Source organism: Grus americana, chromosome 1, assembly GCF_028858705.1.
Source record: "Grus americana isolate bGruAme1 chromosome 1, bGruAme1.mat, whole genome shotgun sequence".
Taxonomy (NCBI): Eukaryota; Metazoa; Chordata; class Aves; order Gruiformes; family Gruidae; genus Grus; species Grus americana.
The window spans coordinates 138538107-138562467 of record NC_072852.1 but is presented as its reverse complement, the minus strand read 5'-3'; the positions used below and the strand labels follow the sequence as shown (position 1 = coordinate 138562467).

Genomic DNA, 24361 nt, shown 5'->3' with positions numbered 1-24361 from the left:
AGCATAGCTCTACACTAAATACACTGGACTTTTTTCTCCCAGGTATAAGGGGGATGCTAAAAATGAGAATGAAGAAACTGCTGTTGCTAATTATGTTAATTATGGGCTCATGTTTAAGAATGGCAGGATCCTGTTCTGCTGAAGAAGGAGCTTGAAAAGTCAGGACGGATATGTGTAAGGAAAGTGTGATACAGTGTTAGTGTAATAGACAGTCATAGCACACTGGCAGTCTAACTGCAGTCAGACTCTGTGCAGACATCATCAAATTGTGTTTTGAGGATTAGTGGGGAAGCTTTGAAGATACTACTGAAGCAGTCCTCCTCTTCCAGGCAAGTTACACTGGGATGATACGTATTCAAAAAAGCAATGATCCAAAGAAAAAAATAATCTCCATTTTCATTCACATATGTCAGTCACAACTACATTTTTAATGTAGGAGATGATAGACAACTACCTAAAAGTGGCAAATTTTTAAAAAGGTTAAGTGCTTCCAAAAGAGTGTGAAATGCTCTTCTGGGGGTGAGCACCCCAGCAGAGCCAAAACATTTTTCTGTGCTTGTGACAGCATCGTTTTCTTTTTGTCACAAATTGTTGTTGCCTCCCAGCCAAAATTATTGGAATTTTTTCCATTGTGCATGAAGCATTTTTACACAATAATTCCATCTATTCTTAGCAAGATGTTCTTTGGTGTGAATTATATCTATTGTTAGAAAGTGTTTTTGAGAAAATATGATTCTAATCTTGTGGCTTTTTGCCTTGATATTGAAAGAGTTACTACCAAATATGCAGTCATATCTTTTGTTAATAAAACCAAGTTACAGGATCTATTCATAGAGGAGTAATAAATAATGGTGGTGTTGGGAGGGAGGATCATATGTCATTTTACTTCTAGTAAAATGATACTCCCAAAGGGTCATGATATTAGGAAAATTAGCTGCTATTAACCTAGTTCATATGCAGTCTGTCTTGTAGAAAAAAAAAATAATGCATTGGAATAACCTCTGTGGAAAGGAAAATGTCATTTATAAGTTTTTCCAGCCAAAAGCAAAATTCTACTATTTCAGCCCTAAAGCATACGACTGACATATGCTTCAAGGGGCATATTTTGTACAGTGAGGTCCTAAAACTTCATCATAATGTTGACAGCCATGGCAAAGAAAGAAGCCACAGTCAGGAATCTCACAACGGAAAAGAGAACACCACCTGAAATGGTCATTGCTCATTTTCTAGACTTACTTTTATTCTCACAGCAGAGTATAAGATATCCTAAATATGCTGACCAAAACTTTAGCAGAGCTAGTGGTTATAGAAAAGCACATGCTAATAATGTATGCCAACTGGATGGCAACAAGAAGATCCGATGAAATAACATAGCTTTCATGCACACAAGTATCACATTCCGAATAACATTTTAAATTAATGCTTGCTTTATTGCTTTTTTTTTCCTCCTGTGTGACCTCCCTATTGTTCTGTCAGATCTGAAAATGAAATTAAATCAGTCTAATCAATAATCTTCAATTCAGGCATTGATTAAAATGACGTCTCACCAGATTTAAGGCACATCATACATAATGTTTGGATTTGATTCTTTTTGTTCTGTTTTGTGTGTTGATACAATTCTATGAAACCTGTAATGGCCTGCAGATTTGTTTTCCCCCAGTCATGTCAGTGATTTGCAGAAGTTGTTTCTGAGACCTACAAACCAAGGAATAGTTCAGTAGGCACCTTTTTAGGACAGCCAGGCCTATAAGCTGGGCATGGCAGTCCCCTTCCCATCGTTCGACTGGATGTCCGCAGGATACTGGCAACTGCTAAAAGGAAAAAGCTGCAGTCCCTCAACTTTCCCCCACGGAAATTTCCCTCTGGCAATCCCAGTGTCACAGCTTGTGCAGGAAACAGTCGTGGCCCTTGAACCCGCAGAGTCTCATGTCGGTGGCACCGGTCCTCCAGGAAGGTCTCTTCAGCTGCACGCTCGGCGTCATTTTAAACCTTTCGACTTTGGTTTTGACAGAACTTTGCATTTTTCACTTTTGCGTCCCAAAAGCTGGAAGTGTTTAGTGAATGAGGCAAGACACTGGACAAAGGGAAAGTCTGGTGATTAAATCAGCCGCCTCCTGCCCCAGAGAACTGGGTTGCGGCCCTGCCTTTGCCACAAAATTCTTCATTCTTTGTGATGATGGGCAGCCGTTTATAACAGATATTACGACAGGGTGGTATCTTCATTATCTCCTTCAGGCAATTCAAAGTGTGTAACCTGGACATAAAAATAGAGAGCTTCCAAAGCAAGATGCCTACATTACTGGTAGAGTCAATTGAGAGGAAAATGCATTCATTTTCCTAGAGGGTCATGGAAGAGAAGCTCTCTGCTTGGGGCTGGACCAAATCTTCAACGTGACATTGTCATGAAACAAGGAGTAAATCAGCATGGATCTCCCCAGCATCAAGCTGTTCTGAAGGTACTGACCTTGACATAAGGATGAAGTATTGGATCAAGTAATGAATAAACCCCTCGATTTTTAACTTTGTGCCAGATTGCTCTGGTTAGTGACAAAAGCTCACTGTTGGGTACTGATCTTAATTCAATAAAGTGAGCTCAGCAGATGCTTTTCCTTAGTCCGTATTATTGCTATACCAAGTATATGGTATGTGCAATACGTTTTTTACAATACTAGGCATTACAGAAACTTGTAGATTTTCCTATAGTAAAAGTAAAATAAAGGAAAAGAGCCTTAATTTTACAAGTTTGATTTTAAAGGGCTGAGAGATCTTAGAATTAAATTTTAAAAGCCAATTACAGGTTTTTAAATGCTGGAAAAAATTCTAAGCAGACAAAAAGATCATTTAAACTTTCCTTAACATTATATGTGATCCACTGAGAATATTAATGCAACCATATTTAAAAAATAATCTCTGGAGGTCAGTTTAAATGTAAACGTTAATGTAAACTTAACAAGAACTTGCAGATATCTGAACTTTAAAAGCTGTCAGAGCACACAGAAGTCTTCTGCCTAGGTAATTTGTCTAGGTAGTTTTGGTGGGACGATGTTCACTAAAGGATGACAGCGGACAAAAATTACAAAGGACGAGTATCAAACTAATTTTGCTTATTTTTGTTTTGTTGTTTTGAACATTAGTAAAGAAATTAGAAATTCCTTGTATATATACTGCATCTAGCAATGATCTGTTACACCACTATAAAATACTGACTTGATTTCTGAGGGTCTTGTTGGTTTAAAAGAACAGTATCCATCTAGCTGGGTTGGCAGTGCTGTCCAGAATAGATTTTAAAAAAACCCAACAAAATCCAACAAAAAAGAAAAAATCCCTGAATGAGTATCAATGGCTGCTATAGAAGAGGAACTATTCTGGTTATGAATGTAATACTCCTATAACGTTAATATAATAGTACTATAGCTGTGTTTTTCTGATGTAGCCTTTGGGGGGTTCTGAGACTCAGCACTTCCATGCACATCCACTACACGTGAAACATGCACCGAAGGCCAAAATAAACTGTTGAATCATATTTTTGCCTTAATTTCAGAAAGGACAGACTAGTGGGGACTCTTATGCAACCCTGTTTTCGAATTTGTTGGTCAGTCATCATGGTGAATGAGGGGCAATGATCACTTCAGTCCAAGTTGAGTGAAATAAAGAAGAGATTTCTTCCACCGTAAGGCTGGGAAGATTGCAAAAACCACATCATGGCAAGGATGGAGGGGGGATATGATGCATCTGCATGGAGAAGACAGAGAATAATCACAGTTTCCTTTAGCACAACAGATAGGAGGCATCAACTGGTGATAGCATGAAGGTTCAAAACAAAAGGTAATACTTCTCAAAGTGTATAGAAAAAGATCTTTGCCATATATATTTAGGATGCTAAAATAACTGGATGAATTCAATAAAGAAAATCCCTCGGGAGCTGTTGAATACAAGGATAGCAGCTCTGAGCCGGAACATCCTGAGCTGGAATTCGCTGGAGATTGGAAGACGGTTCTTGAAAAAATGTTGCTATATGTCTGATTTGTTCTTACACTCCTCTAGGCAGCTGGTGGTGGCCACCGTTAGAAACAGTACTGGGCTGGAGGGACTTTGGTTTGACTTGATAGAATCATTCTCACGTTACAGAGGTTTTACAGCATGTTTCCAGTATCTGAATCACAACGCGCATTGCCAGTGTTATTCTCGTATTGCTGAACTGGACTGTATACTTACTGGAATGCATGTGAACTGGCATGTTTCTTTAGATGGGAAAAAAAAAGGAGGTTGCGGGGGGTTGTTTTGTGTTGTTTCTTTCCCTGAGAGTGTGCAATACCACAGACAATACATCTTTGGAAGAAAATGAAAAATGAACTGTAATAATGTGCTTTTGTAAAACAAAATCGGGCATATTCTGCACAGCAAACATCTTGTGTTGGAATAAATATCTCTCCGGTGATGTCAATGTGAGAACAAGCACTACAGTGTTGTTGAAGTAATTGGGAGTCACTGAGCGAATGTGCTGGGGAATCCTGCAGAAAGCCTATATATGGTAATTTATCTAGAAAGTTCTCTATCTCTCTTTTTTAAAAGCTTTATGCAGGAGAGTGAATACATTTAGTGTCTTTCAAATCGTCACAAGACACATACCAGTCTTCAGGCCTTCCACCGAGCACCCTGTCCGAGCGGAACGCAGCACTGGCAGCAGGGAGGGGGGCTCCTCGCCATGGGGTGGCACAGCAAGAGCGCTGGCTCCGAGGCTGGGAGGCAAATGACCATGTCTTGTTGGGGCTGAAATGCGGTGGGCTGTGGTCACCGCGTGTATAAAAGCACGTCGGCGTGACAGGTTTCTTTGTAAAATCTAACGGGACAAATAACTCTCCCTTACTTTAAGTATAAAGTGGAAAAAAACTCCGGAAGATAGTTTTTTTTCTTCCAAGTTAAAGTTAACTAACATTTGGGAAAAAATCAAGCTAACTTCAACAAAATTTTTTAGAGAGGTTGCCTTACAGCAAGTTGTTACAATGACACAAGTAACACAAAATTGTCATTGCAGTCACTGAAGTTAGTATAATATGGGGTAAATGCAGTACAATAAGCCTTAAATTATAATTTGACAGTTGGAATATATTTTCATACGCTGGAATTCACAATTTTCTCTGCCCACATCTCCACGGGTTCTCCCTAGCACCCACCATCTCGTCCTCCAGCCTTTAGGTCCTCTAGGTCAGTTCCACTCTCTCTTCCACCATCCCGTTTTATTTTGGGCACATGACAAGGCTGAGCTCAGACTGAATCTGTTTCTCAACATTACTTTTTTTTTAATAAAAATTAATAGCAGCATGAATAATGAGGCAAAAGGAATAATAATTACGTGCCAGTATACAATCATACTGCAAATGGTTTGAACCATTAAAGCGTTCCAGGTCCTCTGTGGCCAATTGCAAAGATCTGGATGGAGGAGGAAAAAACAATTGTATTCTGCCAGGAGAAGCTGTAAAATTCCTGTGAGTGAATGTGGTCCTGACTTAATTACCACTTCCAAGAGCCTATTTATAGCTGTCTGGGAAAGCACTTAAGTGAAATAGGCTTAAGTTTGCAAATAGAATAAGTGGGTGAGTATTCATGGTGAAGACAGAGATGAGAGAGGTGACTGTCAAGTAAGCACCCCCTACCCTCTCAAGCCCTGTGGTGGGATGTTAGAGCAGGATTTTTTGTATTGACTGAATTAGCTTGATGACTCACCAGATTCCTACAGAGAATTTTAAAAATCTAAAATTTTAGATGTTGTGCAATTCATGCACAGCACTTCACGATGAGCTTCAGACTTCAAAGCTGACTGGGACAGAATGTACCACAGGAAGGCACATGACAATTTTCTTGCCTCTCCGTGAAAATTTTTTTTAAAAAACTTTTCATAATTATAAACATCCTAAATTTTTTTGATAGGTAAAATGCTGAATCTGGACATTTAAATGGTTGGCAAGCTAGGATATAGCATGAAGAATGGAATTTGTCCAGGGGAACGTGGTCAGTGGGATTTCCTGAGTATGAGCGCTTACACTGTTCTAAGCAAATACTACTGACAGCTGATAAGTAGAGTGAAACGTATTAGGAATGATAAAGAAAAATTCACATTGCCTTTACTCCAAGCCTTTTAGAGACAAATGAGTAGGTGCCATGAAGTGGAGGATTAGAAAGGGATGTGAAAGTTGGATGTAAGCAGGCCTGTGTGCTCAGAGGAATTGTTCTATATTTAAATCTATCGCCCCAGTTATTTAATATCTAACTTCTGTATATTTAATAACTTTTCTGCTTGTAAACATAGTGTTGTTAAGCTGTGAAGCCTAGAGGAGTATCTTATCTTACTGTTTCTACATAACTCGGTTTCTTTAAAATCTTCTGTTCAATAATTCCATCTGTATACTGTGTGTTAAGTCAATGTCATAAATGAAGAATTTTGGCATGCGATGGAATTTCAAATGTGCATTATAAAAGCACACGATACACATATTTCAATGGTTTATGGGCATAACTAGATGTGTATACATTTCATTGCACTGAGTATCTAAGCACTTGATTCGCATTCATTCAAAGGCCAACCACACCCTTAACACTTGAACTAAAAATACTGTGAGGCGCTATTCTCTTCATGTGCCCAGATGTACTGTCCTATTTGTCATCATCATTTGACCTCACGTGTCATCTATGCATACTATGCACTATGGCAATGCAACTCTTTATGCTATTTCCCTACCAGGAAGTCAAGCACCAAACAATAGCTTGTTATTATTTCCTTGGCTGGATACAGCCTCCTGACCCAAAGACTGTAACTACAGACCTTCCATGGTCCATTTAATTGGAATTACTATGAAGAAAAGAAGCAGGGGGGAAAATATCAGTGACTACAAAAGGCTTGTAGGACTACTACTGCTTTTCTCAGATGGACTTGTAGCTGCAGAATGAATATATCTTCCCCTAATACATGCCTTATGATAAAACACCCTTGTTTATGAAATCTTTTGTTTATGCTTCATATTAGATTCAGACTACTAACTGTTTTTTCCCACTGATTTGGGATTTTCAGTCTATTTTCTATGTGGAAATACTCTGCCTCAAGAAGAGTATCTTACTGCTCAGCGTGTAGAGGGAAAGGCTTACTTCCTTCACATGTACACAGCTCCCTCCTCTGTCTCCCACCCTGAAAGCCCTCAGGGATTTTAGATTTCTGGTTTCCATCTCGGCGCCCTTCACACCTGTGGCTGAGCCAGAGAATGATCATCGACAGGCCCTCTATTCCCAGAGCCCTGCTCTTGGCTGCTGACAGCAAGCGTGGGTTGAGGGTTTGCTACTCTTCGTTCCTCTGAAGTGGGTAACTGTTGATCACACTTCCTACCACATGCCTTATCTCTCCATGTTGCCTATTATGCCATCCCTAAATACCTATGTAATCCACAGGGACTGGCACTCGTCCGGCTCCCCTTCCATGCCATCTTAATTGCTACCTTCACAGAAGGGCCAATGTCTCACCTTGTTTCACGTATTTAAACCCAAGATCCCAAAGATCTCTCCTTTGCCCAGTGACCGTCTGAAAGAACTTCAGACACCGTACCAGCCTGCGGCTGCAAAAGCAGGTCAGCCAGCCCAGTTTCCACCGTGCTGGAGGATGCTTAAATCTCTGTGTGGCAGCCCAAGGAGAGCCTTCCCCTGATAAATTCAACCAGCTAATAGGTTGTCATGCACAGTGTGGAGATTTATTTGGTTTGGAGATATGTATATATGTATATGCGTGCGCATCTATCTCTAATTTATCTTTACATTTCTATTTCTATTTTTACATATGTGTGTGGTGAACAGAAGAGACCTGGAGGGACAGAGCTAATACATCCCAGTCTCTTATGAGCCTTTTATTCTGTTGGATATCGGAAAAGTAGCACGCCCCAGCTTACAGGATGAATGGGACAGCTGGTCATCAGAGGGACAATGATGATGAAGGAACCTTCGCTTTGCCATTCCAGAAGACATCTACAGTCACAGAGCAGTGACAATTTTTAGTTCGGTATGAGGGCAGCATAAAGGTCCCACACAGGTTGGAAGATATGGGAAATGGGAAATAAATTGCAAATAAGTGCTCACAGCTAGAAGATGAGGATGGAGTTGTTATTATACGCAATGAGAGAACAGTTCTGACTGGCTGCCATTTCCCAGCAATTGTGAGAAAGAAGTGCCAAAATGAGGTTTGGATTTTTATGCAGAATTAAGGGCTTTTCCTGTGGACAGTAGTGAAGTTGGAACTTGTTAGCTACAACCTACAGCGGGAAACGTTACTTACACTTTCTACGGAAAATGTTGTGGTATCAATTACAGACCGGGGTATGAAAGCACGTATAACTGAGAAGATGTGTAGGTAGAATCTGTGATTGTAAACACTGAAGATGGCAAGGGAGGGTGCATGAAGAAAAGCCGCTTATGTAAGTTTGAGTTAATGGGAATAGGTGTGCCTGAGGAATGAGTGAATGTGTGAGCAATGTTTGTGGGCGGAAAAAAATGGAAGGAAAGGAAAACAGGTGTGGAGTGAAGGTGTGTGAAATACATGAGAATTGAGATCTGTATTATGTATATATGGAAAAGACGTGAGTCAAGGGACTGGTGTAAATTTGCATAGATATACCTTTATATGAAATATGATACATTGCCATTTGTGCAGATTGATTAAAATATGCACCACAAGCATTTAATTTCCTGTGGCAGACTTCAGTCTCTTCTAAGTCTCCCATGTTATTACCCCTTCCATACTGTGTTATTACCTGTCCCATACTATGCAGGATGTCTTTGTTTGGTAGAGAGGTTTCTTTCTGCAACCCAAAACAGAGAGATGCTGTGTTACACCCGGTTCTCCATCCTTCTCTTTCCCTTTACCCTAATGAAGTATGACAGACATGGAAGAGGAAGGAAAAGAAAAGGGAGAGAGCAGCGAGACAGGCTCGGGAGGGTTTCATTGTAGGGTAAGGATGGCACAGAACGCACTGCAAATTAGTGCTTCGGCATGAAAACTACAGTGACTGTTTCAGGTTCTTCTCTTTTTGCCTTTTCATGTTACTCAAAAATAATCCTTGGCTCCTGAACGCTTTCTTCATTTCCTCCCGAGGAACAGGCAGAAGGATGAGGTAACATCTGAGGAAGGGTACCATTCTGGCCTGAAAAATAATTGAGAGTTCCTGCCTGGCATCTTGGCAGAAGCATGCTGCAGACAGAGGGAGTTTCTATTCTCATGAGGCAACTGCTAGCCCTATCATTTCCTATTGGTTACTGTAGGCAGCTCTGTGCACAGTTGGCTGGATTCCTGGAATCAGGTTTTTCAAGGCCTTTATTCAGGAGCATTTAAGAAGCTTCAGCTCCTAACTGAAGCTAATGATTTTTCTAAACACAGAGAGCCTCAAAGTTAAATCTGAAGTCTAAGACAATTTTAAATCTGAGTTTTTAGGACATGTTCTCATGCTTAGCCTGCAAACTTTGCCAGGCAGAATGTAAGTATTTTTTTCATATTTGTTCAAGATTTAGGGAGATGTAACCTAACAGTTGCAGAACCAGCTACAGTGCACCTGAAAATCTTTGACCTGTCCTTTACATAGCAGCATATGCATCCTCAACTGCATTTATACTGAACCCATGAGATCCAGGCTACACTGGACATACAGCTCATGTTTAACACAGAACATGTGCATCATAATTCTGCCTGAGAAACCACAGCCCAGCCAAGTCCTTTTCTGGCTCTAACCAGGAGCAATTTGCCAAAGTTAAGACAAGAATTTACTTGAAGGGCTACAAGCTGAATGAAATGTTCCACATTCAATCCCGTCATTTCCCGTCTTGCCCACTGATGTGTTGAGCTCCCCACCCCTATTTGAAATCTTTTTTGCTGCCTCCATGGTCAGTCCCACGCTGTTTCTGCAACCTCCGTCTGTAGGTTCTTCACTGTAGCTTGACCCTCTCTTGGGACTCTGGGGACTGATGAGGAAGAACCAGCCCATGTTGGAGAGCGATGCTGCACGTATCCTCAGCAGGGTTAATTAGTCTTGGTGGATTATTATAGCAACCTGGCTCTACTGCTTCCAGGTATTATGAAATAGTCCAGTGTCTTGGCATGGCGCTGCGCTGTGCAGACATTGTGCTAAGGTAATTGCTGCAAAGACATTAAAAGCAATGAAGGGAGAATTGCGCTGTGGTGCGCAGAGGACAGGATTTGGGTTTGTTTTTTTTTTTAAATGAAAATGCAATGTCCCAAAACGTTGTTAACAGACCTCAGCCATTTGAGAACGCCTACCTCTGCTAAATAAAAGCTCTGAAAATCTGGGAGACATACTTAAAATAATAAAAAATTGCAACCACTGAAAAACAGAGAGTTTGTACCATGCCTTAGCTCTGCCTTCTTTGAAATATGCCTCAAAACCATCCGTAACAGACAAGCAGCACCTTGTGCCTGGAGATACTGCTGAGCTCTTGGGACCACATGAGACAGCCTAACACCCAGTGTTTGCTGAAGCAAAACCTCTCCTGAGATCTGAGCTGATCCACATGTGAGCTGTCGTGCTTTTGAAGATCAGACCTACAACCTCACATTTGCTAAATTTTACACCTTTACCGCATTTTTAATCTACTACACCACTGGCCTTAGAGCTTCATACACTGCTTTGCTTTCATCACTAAACCCACATATTACTCTCCTACCACGTGTCACTGCTGACAACGGCCCTGGGAAGAAGACTCCAGCCTACTAGTATTGAAACAACCTATGAAACACAGGTAAAACACCAAATCTGTCCTATTATCTATACTGCCTCTCTCCTACACTGCTCTGGTCTTTCATAACTAATGGTTTTAAGGGGGTGGGGAATAACAGCGAGTGAGAAAGGCCTAAGAAGTCAGGAGCAAATGTCCTCTAATTTCCTGCATTTATAACCACACTGCAGCAACTAATGTTCATAGAGCTGTAACTTAAAACAGTGAATGCAAGTGGAACATAATTGGAATTGTGATATAATCCCTGGCAGGGTATTGCCAATTTCAGGGGGCTGAGTTAAGGTTGTTTGAGAATATATTGACTCCTAGTTTTCAGAAACTTAGCCTGCATTACCTTAACTCTTTATTTCCAGATTTTCAAAGGTTTAGCTGAAGTCAGAGTCCTGGAAAGGCACGGAGAACTACAGGCCAACTTTAACTCTGTTCTAACTAAGTTTTGAGGAATTTAATTCTAGGTGGTAGCTGGAACTCTGCGTTGTGGTCTCCAGCCGGCTCAGGTCAAATCAGACACAGATGCCTTCTGCTCTGCAGGATGAGGTTAAGGAACCGGGTTGAGATGTCAGGCGAGTCAGATGGATGATTTTCCACCATCTGTTATCCAAGCATTGATACAGCATTATCGCTGTGACTCGTGTGGTCTTCAACACCTCTCTTCCATCACCTTTCCCGGCTCTGCAGCCAACCTCTGTCCCTTCCCCACATCCAGACTGCTCAGCACCCCCGAGGTGTTTCGGGTGGGCACCGCGGGATGCATGACCCAGCGAAGGCTGGGCATAGATGCCCTTTTCCTTCGCGCCGGTCCCCAACGGGCCGGGGCAGAACACAGGCCCCGGAGCGGGACAGGACGGGCCTCGGCGGGGCCGCGGCCACCTTCCCCCGGCCCGGGCCCAGGCCGGAGGGCTCCCGCCCTCTCTCCGTAGCCGACGTGTCTGGGTTTGGGCCCGGCTTCCGCGGCGCGGGGTGCGGCCGCCCGGCTGGGCCCCGCCGCTTCCCTCCTCCCCCGCAGGCCGGGCCGGGAGAAGGGGACGGGGCGGGAGGACCCCTTCTCCCGGCCCGGCCCGGCCCGGCCCTCCGCGGCGTGGGAACAGCCGGGCGGGGCGGAGGCGGGGGCCGGGCCCTGGCGGAGGGAGGGAGGGAAGATGGCCGGGGCAGGCGCCGGGCGGGAGTGGGGGGAGGCGACGGCGGGGCGCTGCTGAGCGGCGGGGCGGGGGCGCTCGGGCCGGCGGGCCGAGCTCGGGGGCTGGGAGCTGCGGCGGCGCGGGGCAGGTCCCGGGCGGGGTTAGGAAGCGCGGCGGGGCTGGTCCCGGCACGGAGCGGGGCTGGCGCGGGGGAGGATGAGCCCGGCGCGGCGCAGCCGGAGCCGCCCGAGTCCCGCTGCCTGCGGGGCCGCTTGTTAGTGCTGGAGGAGGAGGAGGAAGAAGAGGAGGCGGCGGGCGGCCGCGGCCCGGGCGGGACGGGAGCTGCCCCGGCGGCGGGTGGGGAGCGGGTTTCGGCCGGAGCTGGGCGGCGGCGGCGGCCCGGCGGCGGAGCGGCCATGCCGTGGTTGAGCGGCGGGCGGCGGCGGCGTCAGCAGCAAGTGGCGGCGGGACAGGGCGGCGGACCGCCGGCGGGCGGGCAGCGGGGCCGGGAGAGCTCGGAGCTACCGCTGCCCGCCGGCTGGGAGGAAGCGAGGGACTTCGACGGTCGAGTCTTTTACATCGACCATAACACCCGGCAGACCTCGTGGATCGACCCCCGAGACAGGTAAGGGGCGGGAGCCGCCAGCGGACGAGGGAGAGCCCGGGGGAAGGAGGGCCCGAGCCCGGTTCACTCTGCCGGGCGCCGGCCCGGCCGCCGAGGGGGAGAGGGCGCGGAGGGGGGGACGGGGAGGCCTCAGACGGCCTCTCCGCGCCCTCTCCCCCTCGGCGGCCGGGCCGGGCCCATCGGAGACATTTTCCTTCCCCCGGCCGTGGCCGCGGGGAGGATGTGGGCGGTGGGGCCGCCGGTGCCGCTGTCGGTGGGGCGCTTCGCCTCGTTTCGCCCCGAGGCGGGAAGGCGGGCCGGGGTAGGGGGGCCCTGTCACACCGGCCCTCCTCGGCCGATGCGTGCGGAGACCTGAGGGGCAGAGCCTTTACCGCAGCTACTGACAAGTTTGCCGCCAGCGTTAATCATAAATGAGATTAAAAAAAAAAAAAGAATTAAGTCTCTTTTGCCCGTGGTGGGCGCTCAGACCAAGCGTTGTGTCTGTGTGGGGAGATGGGGCAGACAGGAACATACTGCCTGTGTTCATACTCAAATACTGGACTAGTCCCACTGTAACCGAATGGCTTGGCCATCCTGATTTATTAGCTGGGCTGAACTAATTGGCAGCAGCAGGTTGGAGGCATGCTGAAGTAATTTGGTAGATTACCTCCTCATAAAAGATAACGCTGCGTGGAGGTAAGCAAACCGGTAAATTCCTGCAGTTAATTTGACAAATACGTGGTCTGCTACAAATTACCCGTCTGCTGCGTTGTTTCGGGGTAGCGTTTTCACATCTCTCAGGCCTGGTGGTTCGTGGTAAGATCGAGTTAGGCCTTTTCATTTTAATTAGGGTGAATACATAAGGGCAGGTTTTATGTTTTTCAATTTACAATTGCATTATAAACAATATTTAAGCATCATAGCTTAAAACTGGTGGAAGCATGGACTATCTGTAGCGGGTAGTGCCCGGCGAATACAACCTCGCTTGAAAATGTTCGCCTAAAAATTTCCACGCGGAGTTAGTGAACACAAGTGTCAGTATTCTAGGTGTCTGCAAAATAAGAAGCATATGCCTCTGTGTATACTTTTCTATATTAAACAATGTTTTTATAGTAAGTGAAAGTTGGACAAGGACAGTTTGAACCTCAGCCAGAGCTACCTTGCCAGAAGTATGCCTGGAATGTTAAGCAGGCCACAGAAAGATTTAAGTACAGTCTGGTTTAAAGACTGTGGTAATTTGAGCGATTCCTGCCATCTTGCACAATGATACATAACTGTTTAAATAGCCCAAATATTTACCTGCCAGATTAAGATCTTTTCTGTCATTATTTAGACGTACTTATGCATGCACATATTTTTTGCTGAGGCATTAAATATTTGTTAGTATGCTTTAGCTAGCACATTTTTCTACAACATGTATATACGTTTTAATGTTAGCTTACTTGTAATATGGTGTTTTAAAGGTAACCGATGACATAACGTGTCTGTGGCTTCTAAGCATGTCATCCTTTCCATTAAATTTCAGGAGGTGTGTGGTTTCATCTTCTGGAATATCTTGTATACAGACAATAACAAAAAAGACTTAGCCATTTACTACAGTTTTAAAATTCAGTTACCATTCAACTTAAATAGTATTGCTAAAATGATGACTTCGTGTTCTGAAGAAATAATTGAAATGCCACATGGTGCTTGAAAATTTGTTTAAATATTTCACACCAATGTTTATAACTTAGATTTTTCACATTGGATAAAAACAGGCTGTAGAGTGGAGATTGAGACATTTACATCAAGGCAGATAGAAAAGACATGGTGTTTTCATGAGCATATACCAGCAGTTTCTACAAAATTCAAGTAGCAGGAGCTAGTTTTATGATTGCAGAGTTAATCTCTGGTTGAGAATAGACTACTGTTGTTACTTTAGTGAGATGCCTGTGTTCTTCTGTGTAGCGGAAAGTGACCACTCTTTTTGGTTTTCGTTGCAGCTATTCAGATTCCCGTGGGCAGCAGCGAAGTAGGAAAGGGTCAGGTTAGTTGTGTTCTGCTGAAGTTTGGGAAAGAAAGGTCAAAGCAGCAAGGAAATGGTACTGAAGCTGTATTTTTGCAAAAAGAAGTTGAAAAAGTGGAGGGCAGAATAACCTACTTTTACCATATTTACCTCAGCATGTTGAGTTTGGTGTAGAGTGACAGAGATCAGCCCCCTGTTTCTGTGTTTGAGTGGCTTCGTTCCTATCCAAGAGGAATTGATCAAAACTATGGGACCTCAGGCCATGCAGCACTTGATCAGGGCTCTGAGAATCAGCACCTCCAAGCTTTCCTATGGGCAGTAGGCTCGTAAGCATCCCCACAGGCTCCTCTTTCCCTGTAGCTGGCACTTAGTAGTTTGTTTTTCTTTTCATTTCCCTTGAGATTTCTCAGCCTTTTGTATAGTTTGGTTAGTGAATTTAAGTTGAACCAGTTATTTGATTAAAAAAAAAAAAAAAATCTCCTACTCCCCACTATTTTTCCCATTGAAGCCAAGAAGAGAAGGAAATACTAATTGGAGAAGTTGAGGAAGGAGAAATGTCCTTGATAAAGGATTTTGGAGTTTGGGAAAGAGAAGGTGATGAGGGTAAGGGAGGTAAGTCAAAATAATACAGAGTGAGAGGGGATAAAGAACTCAGAAGTGGATACCTTATGATTTTCTATGGTAAGAAAAAGTGGAATAAATCAAGAAAAAAGAAGGAGAATAGTGGAAGAGTGATAAAATGAGTACATTTTAGAAGCATTTTATCTTTGATATCAAATCAGTGGTTTGGTTGGGGAAGACACCATGTTGATCTGTGTTGATCCGTGTGGATTGTGTGTGATTAATAGATTACGGATAGTTGTCTAGCAGATCCTGTAGATCTCAGAATGGAGCCATTCAGCGCGTGCTTTCATTTCGCAGTAGTATTTTTATCTTAATAGATTGTAAGTTCTTCAAGGCAGCAAACTGCCTTTTTATCTTGTGTTTGCACAGTACTTGTCATATTGAGATTCTGGTCAATAACTGGGGATTGTAAATGATCTTATAAAAGACTGACTATGTTTGTGGTTGATATTGATGATCCTCCTGGCACCAGGGATCTTATTACTGTTGCTGTTTGTTACAGGACTGTGGTTTCAAGTGATTAGAGCTTAGCCAAAACTGTTGGAGTTTGGCAAAAGTTTTCCAAAAATGGTGAGTCTTGTTAGATTTGTTGTATGTGGAAACTTCAGCTAAAATACAGTGTTGTTTTTTTGGAACAATGTTAGAGGACAAGGAGTGTTTCCTTCAGCTTCTTAATGTGAGTTGTCTTGTTTGTTTGAAGATTTAAATCATCTTGTTTTGGAGCGAGCATTTTAAACTTGGAAGGTGTAGCAGTGTTTTTGCATGGAGAAATGATCCATTTGGGCCAGTTTGGGAGGCATTGAAAAAGCAGTATGGGCCTGGTGAAGACTTAAATTTTAGAAGCTTCCTGCAAGCTGGACTGCTGGTACATTAATTGAAATCAGGGAGTCTTTCTGTCTTGTGTCCTCATGAGCATCTTAATTCTGAGACCTAGAAGCTGCTTAATTTGTGCACAGGAGAAAAACCCTGGCATTGCAGAGGAGGTGGGTTGGAACAAGGAGTATGGGAACGAGTGGGGTTGGCTTTGGAATTTGATGGAGGGGGGAAAATTTCAGTAGGTTGTGGAAAGCACAGCAATCAGGAATTGGGGGTAGGGAGAAGGAGGATGGCACCTGAAGCCTGGGAAGAGAAAAGTAGGGGAACTGGACTGCAAACCAGTAAGGCAGGGAAAAACAGGTAAGAAGAAACCGGTTTGGTGAAGGTTCAGGGTGTGAGGGTGTCAGCTCTCTTCTTGACTGTGCAGGGAACCCCGGTGGGGAAAGAAGCAGCACTGAATTCAGATGAGGAATCTTCAGAGTCAGAAAAATATGCATGCAAGGCAGCATGCAAAGTCTAGATGAAGATGGGAAGATAGTTGGAAGGTGAAATATAAGAACTGTGTGTGAAATGTGAGGACGGGTCAGGGAGAGTAAGACGTGCTGGACAAGGAGACTGATGAAAAATCAGAATTGCAGAGATTGAAAATTAGCCTTTCCTGCTTATGTGCTTGAACTAAGGGGTCAGCATGAGAAAGTCACGAGGCAGGTATCCATGTTGTTAGGGGTGCAGAGTAGAAACGCTCAAGTGAGTAATGGGCAGAAAAGTCTAGAAGTGCTGGCTCTTTTTTGCTGAACTATTTCAAGACTCCTCATTCTCATAATTTACTTGCTTATAGCAAATGTCTGTATTACCCAGTTTTCCTCTTCTCTCTGTGGGGTAGGACAAAGACAGTCCATTACTACTGTCGTTTCCTCTATTATGGCAAGTGGCAAAGCGAGGCGTTCAAACCCACGTGCCGATGTGATGCCGCACGATGTGATTTCTCTTTCCCCAGTTTGGTTTTATAAAGGAATAGGAAATTGCAAGTAAGAAGCTTAAATCAAGAGAATATTCATGTCAAATATTCAAAGCTAGAAAATTCCAGACTTAAGTTGCTTAACTACTTCTCATTTAGTATTAAGAGAGCGTTTTTAGTGACAAACTACTTCTTTATGTATTTTCTTACCTTATTTGATATGTGTAGAGGAGCAACTCTGAGGCCAGATCAGAGGGCTGTGGAGTGAGGTAGATGAGAATCCCTTCTAAAGTTTTGTGCTGAAATTGGAAGATGTGCCTCTCTTTAGTGAGGCAAAGGATCTTTTGGCACATCCGTGTGTGATATGGTTAGAAAGTCAGCGGCCTCTTTGTCAAGGCAAGAGAATATCTCATAGAGTATTGGAATGTATCTGTCCAGTTGACATTCCTCAGCAACCCAAAGACTATCAGAAGAAGCATTTAAATAAAGATCTTTCACAATTAGCATTTTTCTGGGCCTGGCTTAAACCACTGCACTGAGAGTCACAGTGTCATTCAGTATTAGAATTCAAATACTTCTATTCCAAAGCATCAGAAAGATGAAGACGACAGAATAGTTAGTACCACTGCCATTTTTTGAAAGTTTGCTTCAAGTTTGTATGTGTTTTCAGACTTTTCATGTCTACGTCTTTTTTGTTGTATTTTGATTATCAACTGTGTTAACTCACAATTTTGTTTTGAACTAAGGCTGTTTGTGGAATGGGAAGGAAAAAAGTGACTGTTGATCGTTATTTTAATATTCCCTCTGAAAACATTACGATGACTGGACAGATTTAGATCACATGCTTTATTTGACTGTGATGCAGACTGTTAATGTAAAACATAAAATGTAACCTATAGGGTACAGAAATGTATTTTTGGAAGTGATGCTTTGAAAATGTTTAAAGGGGAGCAGAACTGCTGAAATACTAATTTGATTGTGATTTTATAAATTGGCTCTCTAGGCTGTTGGTGCCAACCTCACAAGAGCTGTAGATGATTGTAAAGGAAAAAAAAGTAAAAATTGAATGAGTATGGATCTGGAAAATATGCTCTCCCATGAGAGCGAAAGAAGCTGAATTTCTTCAGTTGAAGAGGTGTTTAAGTGGTTTGAGTACTGCTCATAAAAAAGAGATGATACCGTAATCTTCAGAGTTCTTTTGTTTAGTAGATTCATAATAATATCTGATAGTCAGAAGTTGAAACCAGAAATATGATATATTTTTAACAGTAAGAGATAGTAAATGTTGGAGTAGTTTTCCCACTCCTTTAGCTCTCTAGGTGAAATTATCCAATTCAATTTTTTCGACTGATTTAAGTCAGCTATTGCTTGAAGTCCCATTGTCTATGACCATCTATTTTTACTGCCTCCATTGCATGATATATCATTTGACCTACATATATTATATATAGCTGAATATATCTCATAAGGATTGGCAGAGCAGCCATCCTTTCATTAGAAAGTGGAGAACTTCTCAATCTGGTTGTTTCTCTTAACACAGCATAGAAGAAATTTTTCCCTGTCACTTGAGGCATCTGGGTCACTGCAGTTGCATCATTTGATTACCTCAAGTTAGCAGTAAATACAGTGGACTTGATAGAATTTATATTAAAAACATTTCATATAAAGTAATACTTGAGATCCAGATGTTTTGAATTTTCTGTGCAAATGTCAAGCCTGGATGCAGCCACAGCGTGGATGGGAAAGTTATGCAGCTGTGTGACTGCTCTCCTGGCATGTGATGGGGAATACATGCTGCAGCACATGGTGTTAAGAAAGGGCTGCAGTGCCCGAAGCCTCCCTGGGCAATATTTGTACTTTGGTTCTTGTTCAGAATAATTTGGCAATGTTTTTAAAGGCATTTGTTTTGAAAGTTAAACACGCACACGCATGCGCGCCATGATAAATATATTTCTCTGCCTTTCAGGAGGGAGATACATTCATATTTTTTTTTTTTCATCGTGGCCAGTAGATCTTCAAACAGGCAGATATTTAACTTTATATAGTGAGCAAATTCCATGAAAATGTTGATGATTAAAAATGAATGTAGGCGCAAGCATTCTAGAATTGTTAGTTGATATTAGATATGTTTTTCAAGCCGTCTTTGGTAGATTCTGATAACAAGTAAATGTTAATCAGCTGATTCATGGTAAATAATTTTAAATTACTGCTTTTTTTTCCCCTTAGCGTTCTGATTTTGATGTTTTAAAGTAGCTTTTAATTTCTTGTCAGATTTATGTTGCTTGGGAAGGTGCCTGTATGAAGTGAGCATTCACGTTTTCTTGTAATTCAGTGTTGTTAAAAATGAGTGCTACATCTCCAGGCATTGAGGATTATAAGTGTTTTTAGTAGTTTTTCAGTGTCTCAGAAAGTAGAGGTGGGAGGCATCCATCGTTTCTTCCTAAAGGTGAAAGGGTTTCCTTATAGTACAATAGTAGTGAATTATGGTTTATTTAATAGTTTTTTTCTGGTTAAAATGCTTTGAAAATCTAGCTTAGGTAGGTAGCATAAAACTGCAAGACCTAATGCTTGTGTGCTAAAGCATCAAAACAACTATTGAGCCACAGTACCCTCATTAACAAAAAACGCTGTTAAACTTCACGTTTTGTTAAAGGTGATGGGGTTTTTTGTGTGTGCGTGTAGTTTTTACCTCTAAGTGGAAGTATTTTCAGTAATTAGATAAGGAATGCAGACACCTGCCTTATTGTATTTGTGTGCATGCTAGAAAGGACTAAATTAGCACTTGTGGCTTCAGTGTGTTGCAGCAATGCAATGGCAGATGTTAGGAGGGCTTTTCTTGAAGGATTCTGTGAGGTGGTATTGACAGCCTCGCATACAAATTGGATCTTAGAAATTGAGAAACCGTGATCTGTTGGATGTTGTCAGTGCTCGAAACTGTTGGAGAAGGTACTTTCTTATTTCTTGTATGTACAAACCAACATATATCTGAGTCAGTATAGGCATAATGGTTGTATTTATTGTCATTAAACAGCACCAATCATGTTAAAAGGAAATTGGGTATTTGCATTAACCTATCTTCTAAATGGGGTGTGAGGGGGAAGTGTCTGCTTCTCAGGTTCTATAATCTGCACATGTGAGAATGCAAGATTTGAAATGTCACAAGCCTAGGGCTGGGTTTTAAGTTCTATTATCTGAAGAAAAAATTCCTATTTAGGCTTGGATTCTAGTGATAAGTTTAGTTTGAGAGATAACAACTTAGTGTTTTTAGTGAATGTAAATATAGTGACAGCACTGTGCAAACATAAGAACAAATGACTTGTAGGCAATTAAAAAAAATTTGAAACTTATCTATAGTGAAGTCCTGTTAACAGGCTTCGCAGAGGTGCCTGTTAAATGTACTGTTGGTTTATAATTTCGTGTTGTTTACCAGAAGGTAGAGCTTTGTAAAGTTGTATGTAAGGCCAAACAGAAGTATTTAGTTGATATTTTGGTGAAACAAAGTAAAACTAATACTTTTTCTGCCTACAGTTAAAAATAGAACTTCCTGAACATCTTATCTGCTGCAGATGTGACAGTTCACATTCACCAGCAAAGCCAGCCAGTATCGCAGCTTTTAAGTAATCTTCAACTTGTTTCTGGTTGAAAGAAGCTAGCTAAAGAAAACGTGCTTTAGGTACTTTTCCTACGTCTCTGCCTGCCCTGGCAGAGCAGCGTGCGCGCTCAGCAAGGTTTCGCAATACAGCACCCTTGAGCTACTGGTTAGCTGCTGCCAAAGCAGCAGTGTCCTCCCCACCAGGCACATGGTCTTGCCACTCTCTTGCACTGGTACTGGTGCTTATCCGACCTTAATGGTAAGACAAATTAGCAAAAAAAAAAACCCTATGCAATATTTCATATGTCTCTTTTTAGGGAGGGTGGTTTTCAGCCAGTTTAGTTCCCTAAGCTGACTTAACCTTCAGGGCAGATGGGTATGTAAGTGGCTTATGTCAATTAAGTTTAATTCAATAAGGAATTGGCTTAGGCAAAAGTGATGAGTCAGTTTAAAATCTTCTTTGAGTAAATCCTCTTTCTGAATGGCAGTCCTGACTACTGGTTTTTAAAATACCCCCCCCACAGTAAAACAAAACCTCTCTAAACAAGCTTCAAGTTATGTTTAAAAAGGAAGGATTCACTTTTCAGACATCAGATGAATGTGTAAAAGCTTATGGAAGTCACTTAAATAGGTGTAAGAGTTTTTCAGTTGAGTAGCAGCATTCAAGTGGCTATTAAGAAGTGAGAGGGCTACAAGCAGCAGAGCGGATTTGGGGACTGAGGTTAGGGTATCGGCAACAGCTTGGAAACACTCAATGAAAGGTTTGGCAAAGTCGGTGGTGAGCGTTGCCATTGCTGGCAGGGAGCAAAGTTGATGCATGAGAGAATTGGATCCAGGACCAGGCAGGTGTCTGGGGAGGGTATCAGCAATGTGGTACCTTGGAGGTGTGTGTGAGAGGGAACTGGATATAAGATCAGCTAGATGTGGGGAGGGTCTTGAGAGTGGAGCACCTCCAGGGAGGATCTTGGTTTGGTGCAGAAGTGTAGGGTGTAACTGGGGAAGGGTGGAGCGTGAAAAGGCATGTTGAGGTAATACAAAAAACACAGAGCAGCTATTGGGGGGGAGGAGCTTGGAAGGTGGCTTTTTCACCAGTCTTTGGAGCTATAATTCATCAAAAGATTGTGATGGTGTGACTGGAGAATTTTTTTAGGCGACCTGAATGGGTCAAGGTTGAAGTTGCCAGATTGTAGAGGAGCAGGTTGTAATATTTGAATTAGATGAACAAGATTTTTGTGTCTCTGCTGATGGAGAGGAACAGGGACTCTGATGTTATGGTTTTTTGCCTTGCTACCAATCCCAAGCCTATTTCATGGAGATAAATCCCTCAGTTCTTACTTAGTCATTAATGGCAAGGGAGTGGGGATGTAGGCTTTGTTCTGCCATACTACAAGGGTCTTGATCATTTCTTGATTCTGTTCCAGATAGGAAAATTAATTTGGACTTGGTACAATTAGGGTGTGCTAAAAGCATGGCGAGACATGATCTGTCACTTTTAATGGCCCATTGAATCATTTGAGTCAGCCATTTAATACAGCTAGCCTCTTAGCAATATCTATTGCATGATCAAATAAGCTGGAGCATTTCTCAGTTTGTTTCTCTGCCCTTTTGTGGGTATCTGCTGGAGTAGGGAAGGCTCATGCATCCAGTGATGAGGTTGGTGGTCTCCCCGTGGTTTGCAGGATGGAGGTGATTCTGTGCTGTACTGTTTGCTGTCTTGGCTGAAGGAGCTGATTGCTGTCAAGGGCTGAATTAGTGACTATCAAAAACTGAAGTGACTAGTTTTTTGATTTTTGTTTTCAAAGACTTTTCTATTTCAGTATATTTAATTGGCAGTGGGACAAAAGTAAAGTACAGTGATATCAACACCCTTGAACCAGCAACGGAGAATCAAAGGCTATCTTTCATAGCTTTCTGAAAGAGTTATTTTCAAGATGAAATATCTATGGAGAATCTTGTTGAAACTATTTTGATTTATATTGTACTTAGGCTGAAGCTCTTTTCACACACACAGTGATTAAAATTCTTTATGGCAAAATGCAAAGTTTGGTATCAAAGCTGAAAATGTGTAATATTTCAAATTTGATTTATTTAATCTTGGATTACAGTTTAAACAGCTAAAATAAGACTTAAAAAACCTTAATACACAATGCATTCTTAGAAAGAGTGGCTTATCCATGTTTGGAAAGGCACCTGAAGTACTGCATAATTATCTAATTCTATAGCATAAACAAATTTTGACACACTTCTCAAAGGAGGATACAATCCAAAGTAACTTGACTTGAACAGCAATTCACACATGCTTAAAAGCGAATTTCAGAATAAAAAGTAAACTACCATTGTGGGGTTTTTTTGTGGGTTTTGGTGGTTTTTTTCGATGTAGGAATAATTAGTAGATGGAAAAAGTATTGCATGTGTTTGGAAATTACTGTTTAAACACATGTGTCTTCTGCTTCCCCCAGATTACAACTTTTGGTTAAGACTAAGACTCACAATACATGAAAGATATGATACAGTACATAGGTAAAAATCTCTGAACCTCAAACTTCAGAATAAGCTAACCACAAAGCACAAGAAAAATTGATTTAATGACCATCATGGCTGTTGGGTCATAGATTAATTTTAGTAGTATCTTAATAGTCTCTAATACTATAATTGATGACTAACACAAAGTAACGGTAATTATCAGGTTATGAGCCAGAGAAAGCGTAACTGACCTTTCCTTTATGTAATTTTAAAAAAAATAATAATTGGAAATCCATGTAAAGACTAGAAATGCAATAGATAATTTGTCAAAATTCAATTAAAGAACATGTGTATTCATATTGCATATTCATGTGCATATTTCCAACTGTATGCAGTACACTGAGTGATGACATTTAAAAAAAGTGTACGCTACTTTGTGGTGGTTCGAGTTGTCCTATCTTTGCTTTTCTGCCAACTCATGGTTTATTGAAGGAAAAACCTAGCGGTGCTCTTGTGGTTGTGGGTGTACTGAGATTTGTGATAAATAGGCACCGTGTGCTCAAGACTCTGCATGGGCATTTGAATTCCACTTCTGTGTTTAATGCAGATGTTCAGTTGGGCTAATTAATTTATAGAATTATTTGTTTAGAAAAATGTTTACTAGTAACAGCTTGCAGAACAGATGGTTGAAAGTGCTGTCCTTTGAAATGATGGTCTAATTTCTTGCACGTCTCGAGATTCCTGTGAGTATTCAAATATAGTCCTTCCCTAAATACACCTATACATGTGAGCTTCCAGTTTCTTCATTTGGTAATACTTCAGACAGTGAATTCTTCTTTTACAAATACTTTGATAATCCATTGTAGCGTACTTCTTAATCACAGTTTGATTTTGATGCTTCTGTCTCATCTGTATGGCAAAAGGCATCATTTTGACTAAATCTCCACGTTTCACAGAGATTTTAAAAAATGATTTTCCTCAAAAGGAAAGCAAAAACATTTTAATTAAAAATGGTCAGATGTTTTTGGATCAGTGTTATTTTGCACCTGGACTGGTTAGCCATAAATTTGTGTTGGCTCTAGGGGAACTTTTGGAGTAAATCTCCTGTCATCAAGAGGAAGAACTTTTGTGAAAACTTGATTTCACTCAGTTCTCAACCCCTGGAAACTGCACCTTAATGCACACATGGTCCAGTATTTTAATGTACTTGTTTATAGCTGGGACTTCAGAAAGAAGTGACTCTCTGGTTACCTGTATTAATCAAAAGTAGCTACAACGTACTTATATAGAAGTCCAAGAAATAACAGATTTCTTAAGCCTTTTGCCTTAGTCAAGGGGAGCATGCACAGAGATGGAACGAGAGATCCTAGGGCTTTTGATCTGATCCTTCCTTTCACGTTGT

The 24361-nt window shown here is 41.9% G+C and overlaps 1 protein-coding gene across 7 annotated transcripts in view; it reads left to right on the top strand.

The window, feature by feature from the left end:
* Window positions 1-12059: 12059 nt before the first annotated feature.
* The window catches only part of WWC3 (WWC family member 3), a 108758-nt gene continuing 96456 nt past the window's right edge, over window positions 12060-24361 (top strand). For 6 of the 7 annotated variants that reach the window (XM_054846458.1, XM_054846449.1, XM_054846431.1 and 3 more), the window contains exon 1: window positions 12184-12522. In XM_054846458.1, coding sequence (XP_054702433.1) covers window positions 12314-12522 — 209 coding nt within the window. In that variant the 5' untranslated portion in view covers window positions 12184-12313. Of the gene's footprint in view, window positions 12523-24361 lie in introns of all 7 variants that reach the window. The other variant, XM_054846407.1, reaches the window with a different exon arrangement.